Source organism: Pteropus vampyrus, unplaced genomic scaffold (assembly GCF_000151845.1).
Source record: "Pteropus vampyrus isolate Shadow unplaced genomic scaffold, Pvam_2.0 Scaffold454, whole genome shotgun sequence".
NCBI lineage: Eukaryota > Metazoa > Chordata > Mammalia > Chiroptera > Pteropodidae > Pteropus > Pteropus vampyrus.
This window is the reverse complement of record NW_011889235.1, coordinates 12,245-17,495: the sequence shown is the minus strand read 5'-3', so window position 1 is coordinate 17,495 and position 5,251 is coordinate 12,245. Positions and strand designations below refer to the sequence as shown.

The 5,251-nt window shown below is 56.2% G+C and overlaps 1 protein-coding gene across 1 annotated transcript in view; it reads right to left on the bottom strand.

The window, feature by feature from the left end:
• The window catches only part of TACC2 (transforming acidic coiled-coil containing protein 2), a 12,015-nt gene that overhangs the window by 4,306 nt on the left and 2,458 nt on the right, over window positions 1-5,251 (bottom strand). The window contains exons 2-4 of the mRNA XM_011381890.2: window positions 1,636-1,796; window positions 1,344-1,450; window positions 877-997 (exon numbers count right to left, since the gene is read on the bottom strand). Coding sequence (XP_011380192.1) covers window positions 877-997; window positions 1,344-1,450; window positions 1,636-1,796 — 389 coding nt within the window. The remainder of the gene's footprint in view (window positions 1-876; window positions 998-1,343; window positions 1,451-1,635; window positions 1,797-5,251) is intronic.

Sequence of the window (5,251 nt, the reverse complement as noted above, 5' to 3'; positions counted from 1 at the left end):
AGGCAGTATCTGCCCCTGCAGAGATCAGTACTGCTTGGCCCAGATGTCCTTGGGGACCCCAGCCAGCCCCACTGGAACCTGGCTGGGTGTGGGCATAGGAGGGGGCCCAATGTGAAGCCATCTGGGAGACATGCCAGACTCCTGATGCCACCTGCCTACAAAGGACCCCCCACGACTGCCCATCAAGGCCCCAGTGCATGAGAAGTGCTGCTAGCCCAGGCTACTGGGCTCTCTGATGACTATCCTGGGGAGCCCTCAGGCTCAGTAAGTCAGCCAGTATTGGGTTGCAGGTTTGAAAACACACCCGGGGAGGGGGCCTGCCCGGCCTGCACTCACCCAGACTCAGAGACTCACATGGGCTCCTGGGCAAAAGGGACTTCTCATGTGGACACCCGGGGAGACACTGTATACAGCTGACCGAGCACCACACTGGAAATCAGAAAACCTGGGGACAAGCTGAGGGACTTCAGAAGGAGCCTCCACCCATCCATAGAAAGACGAGGACACGGTCCATCCTCTGCACCAGCCAGTCGCTTCTGCATCTACCCACTCGCCAGCGTGCATGCTAAATGCTGGAGTTAAAGTACCACGCCTGGCCCACTGCAGGGGCTTAACAAATACTTGACGAATAAACGAACTCTGAGAAGGAACGAAAAAGGGCAATAAACACCCCAGTGAGCAGCTAGTCCAGGAAAGGCAGAGAGGAGGCCAGTCTCAGGGCTGGCATTAAGCTTGCTCTTCAGAGGGAGGGCAAGGCTCTGCTCACGGAGCAAGGACTCATCCCGGGAGGGCCGCTGCGGAAGCCCAGCCTCTGGTCATCTGAGCGTCCCGCCAGCCCTGCCTGCCTGCCTGGAAGCCACTGCCCGGGCCTCTTACCTTCTGCTCCAGTGTCCTTTCCAGGGCGTCCACTCGCAGCTGCTCCTTCCGCAGGCTGGCCTGGTAGGCAGCCTGCTCCTGCTGGGCCTTGCCTCGGACCTGGGCGATCTCGGCGTTGGCCCTGTGGGAACGGGGGTGAGGGGAGGATTCGGAAATTATCATCCTCCTCTGTGGATGCCTCCCATCTTCTCCCTCCCAGCTGGGGGAACTATTAGGCTCCAGCTCCCACCAACAAAGGCCCAGCACAGGGGCCCACGAGAGCCCCTATTCCGAACCCTCACTGTCATAATGCTGAGGTGCTTTGAGTGGGTGCCCTGGAAATTATGCACCCTTTGCTTATCAACGTGCATGACCGTGGAGCGTGCGCTCATCACAGACTGTACTGAATTGTTCTGAAAAGCCGACTCAGTGACAGGGGTGCTGTCGGAGCCCCCAGCCTGCCTTGGGCGCGGCCCCGGCCGCGTTACCTGTCCAGCTTCTCCTCCGCGTGCACCTTCAGGGCCTGGTACCTCTGCTCCTCCTTCTTCACTCGGGACAGGTACTCCTGCGCACACTTCTTCAGCACCTCTTCATTCTGACACAACAGAGGACAGGGGTTGAGCCCACAGAAGAAATGCCGACGAGTGCTGGGGACCCCGAGAACTCTCTGATGACCAAGTCTGACTCCCCAGCCTGCAAGGACGGCCTTCCAGAAACCCCACCGCCACTCCCCGCCTGATCCGCCCCCTCCCGCCCCACCCGTCCCGAGCACAGCCGTACCTTGCGGAAGCCCTCCAGAACCTCCTTCATCTTCTCATATCTCCTGAAGAGGTCAGCCAGAGACTTCTCCACGGAGTTCAGGTCAGCTAGGGCTTGCTCCTTCTCCAGGACCAGCTGCTGGACCGTTTGGTGCGAGACCGACTTCTCTCTCTGCTCATCCTCTGGCAGAAGAGACAGGAACAAAACCATGGAGCCCATGGAACCTGAGCCTGGTCTCAGGGGCCAGCAAGGTCTCAGTCTAACCGGTGGGCATCTCAGACTCAGGAGACCCTTCCCCGAAGCCCACCCGGACTCTGCCTCTAAAGGAACAGACCCCACAGCCCCCGCATCTCAAACCCAGGCCTGTGCAGTAGTAGATGGGATGGGCGACAGCTACTATTCTTTGGTCCGATCAATGCAGCCCCGTAAAAGTCTACACTGTGGACCCCAGAGAGTCCACCTGGTTGTTGACAGCAAACAGAGAAATCCACAGGTAAAAAAGAAAACATCACTACTGAGTTTTGTGTTGGGCAAGGTTAAAAGATCCTGTAGCCTGGCCTGCAAGGGGCTGGGCTTCCTAAGTGTCACCAAAATAAAGGGATGGCCATTGGGAAAGAAAACGGTTTCTTCATTGTTAAAACACCCATTAACCCAAAGTCCACGTCGCCGTCACTCCGCAAAACTCTGCTCCACACGGAAAGGGGTATTTTCTCTGATAGAGCAAGTGTCTTAATTCTGAGCCAAGTGGAACTAATTCTGTCCAAGTGAGTTTCTCAGTTATGTACAAAAGGATTAAATTCTGGCCCCGCTCAGAGTGGCTGGTCCTGGTGAAAGGGACTGCTCTGTCCTCAACCCCACCTCTGGGCCATCACGTGTTAACACTCTGCCCAAACGCCTTGAAAACCCTCACGTTTAAGGGTAAGGCTTTCTCTGACCACGCTGTGTGACACAGCCCCTTGCCTGCATGGTGCTCTCTCCTGCAGGCCGACCTGATGCTCGTGCAGGTGGGTGACGGACCTTTTGCTGTGGTGTCTGGGAGACTGGTGACGGCAGAGAACGGGGAAGAGAGAAGTCCCTACTCAGAGCTCCTGAGGGAAGGGCCTCTGCACACCTGCCCCTCTGTCAGCCCCAGGTCACCAGGTCACCAGGGAGGGGGCTGCCTGCTGCCCGGAATGGCCTCCGAGGGTGGCCGCCATAGGATGGACCGAATCTGGAAATGACGACAGTCATAACAACACAGCAGCCATGCGTGCTGCGCTCGTCCACCTGTCAGACGCCATGCTGACTTCCCATCGGATGCTCCCACGCCAGCACCCAGCACCCAGACTCTGTTCCCAGAAGTCTAAACCAGGTCGCCTCACTCCTGCGCAGAGTCCCCCAGGCGCCTGGGAGTAAAACCCCAAACCCCCACACGCTTCGCCTCTGCCCTCTGTGCTCATCACGAAGGCCCCCATGCCCTGGGGCTCAGCGCTGCTGTGCCCTCTGCCAGGAGAGCAGGCCCCAGAGCTTCCCACAGCCCCCAGGTCACCTCCCCGGAGGTGCTCTCTCTGAGCATCCGTGGGAGACACCTCCTCTCCACTCCCTATCCTCATATCAGACGTGTGTGTGCACATATGTCTGCTGGCGGCACATCTCCCCCAGGACGCACGCCCCACAAGGGCAGGGTTCTGAGTCAGTTTTGTCACTGCTCTGTCCCGGGGCCTATGACAGTGGCTGACTCATGGTACACCTCAACACACGCCCATGCAATGGATGAACGAGGGGCACCTGGAAACAACCCGAGGTAGGTCTCTAATCTGCATTTCACAGCAGGCGACAGGGTTGGAGAAGCTAAGTCGCTTGTCCACTGAGCAAGTGGCAGAGCCAGACCTGAACCCACAGCCGTGCTCAGAGCTACGTCTCTGCTCGGACTTCCGAGTAACAGACCTAGAAAGAAGCAGCTCCCTCAAAAGCAGGGAGAGGCTGTTCTGGGTGCCTTCCCCCAGATCGGCGTCTTGCTGTGCCCCACAGTCGGGCGCCTTTGTGTGTGCCCTGTGGAGGGAAGAGGGCGCACAGGGGCCCCGCCCTAGTGTCAGCTCCGGCTCACAGGTCCTGACTCTGGGGGTCCTAAGGCCTCATTTACAAAATAAGGGGTCTTCCCACATGAGCATGCATCCAAACCAGAGGGGTTTGTTCAAACACAGACTGCTGTACCCCAGCACCGAATTACTGAATTGAGTTCCAATTCAGTAAGTCTGGGTGGGGCCAAGAATTTGCATCCATGACACTGTTCCCCCGCAATGCTGAGGCAGCTGGTCCAGGGGGCATGCCCAGGGAACCGCAGGCCTGGAAACTGCCCAACGTCCCTCCAAGCCTGCCTCTCAGAGCCCTGCAGCAGGGTAGAGCTGAAGGACCCAGAGCCAGAGTGCCCAGGCTCGAGTCCTGGCTCTGCTGTTCCCAGCTGGGTGGCCTGGGACAGGGTGTATAACCTCTGAGCCTCAGCCTCCTCATCTGAACGAGGGATCACAGTGTTTATCTCATGGCCTTTTGGGGAAGAGTGAACAAGAAAATGTATAGAAAACCTTTAACCCAGTTCAGTGACCCGTCATCAACACCCCCAAACTGGTGAGCTGCGGCGTCGCAGGGACCCGTGGAGGGGGAGCGTAACATGCAGCAAGAACAGAACCGCCAGCAATCTGCTCGCTACATCCTGACTCCTAAGAAGGGGCGTTTCCATGCCTCGCCAGTAATCAGATGCCTTTCATTCTCTGAATTTTAGCTGCTTCCTCAGCACGTCGTACGATGCACGTTCCGGGCTGGTTTGAGGTCATGTATACATTTCGCTTGGCTTGGAAAGGGGTCGTTTATCAAATGGCGTTCATCTGATTTCCTGGATCTGAGACTCAGTCGGCCTCAGCGGTTTCCATTCCTCCCCACATAACCCTCGTAAAAATAGAATCTCCCCGCTCCCAAGAGACCGAGAAGGCGACAATGCCTCACAAATCTTGTTGTAAATTACAAACGCAGTTAGGTTCTTCACATCAGGAAATCGGCCCCAAACCCAAGATGCTCCAGACTCAACCACAAAATGATATCGTGAAGATCTTCTGGCTTTTCCAGGCAAAACATTATGAAACCGTGTGGGGATGCAGCCAAAACACACAAGCAAGAGTAACAAAAATAGAGAAGTAAACAAACAAACAAAGGTTGCAATGGGCAGGTGTCAAATCAGGTGAAAAGCATTTACTTACCGGGCTTGCCTGTTTGTTTTGCAAGCAAAGGGCAAGAAGCAACAGAAAACGGAAGCAAAACAGAGAATCAGGGCAGTTGTTAGAAAGCAAGAAAAAAAAAAAATCAATCGCAACGACCCGCAATGCAGAAAGCACAGAAGTCTCTTCCTGTTCTGAATTCTGAATATTCACTACCTGAACATAAAACAATCTCTTTTAGGAACATGTGACGAGAACGGACAATGATGGCAGGACAGACGTCGCGTTGATGCGAAGCACGTGTGACAGTGGACCGGAAGCCACAGAGCCAGGCCCGAGCCGGGAAGGGCGCAGTGCGGGTGGGTGGAACCCGGTTTTAACTTCAAAACGCTATGCTAGTCACTCTGGTCCTGAACGGCCAAGCTCTCTGGGCCTCAGTGTCCCCTTCC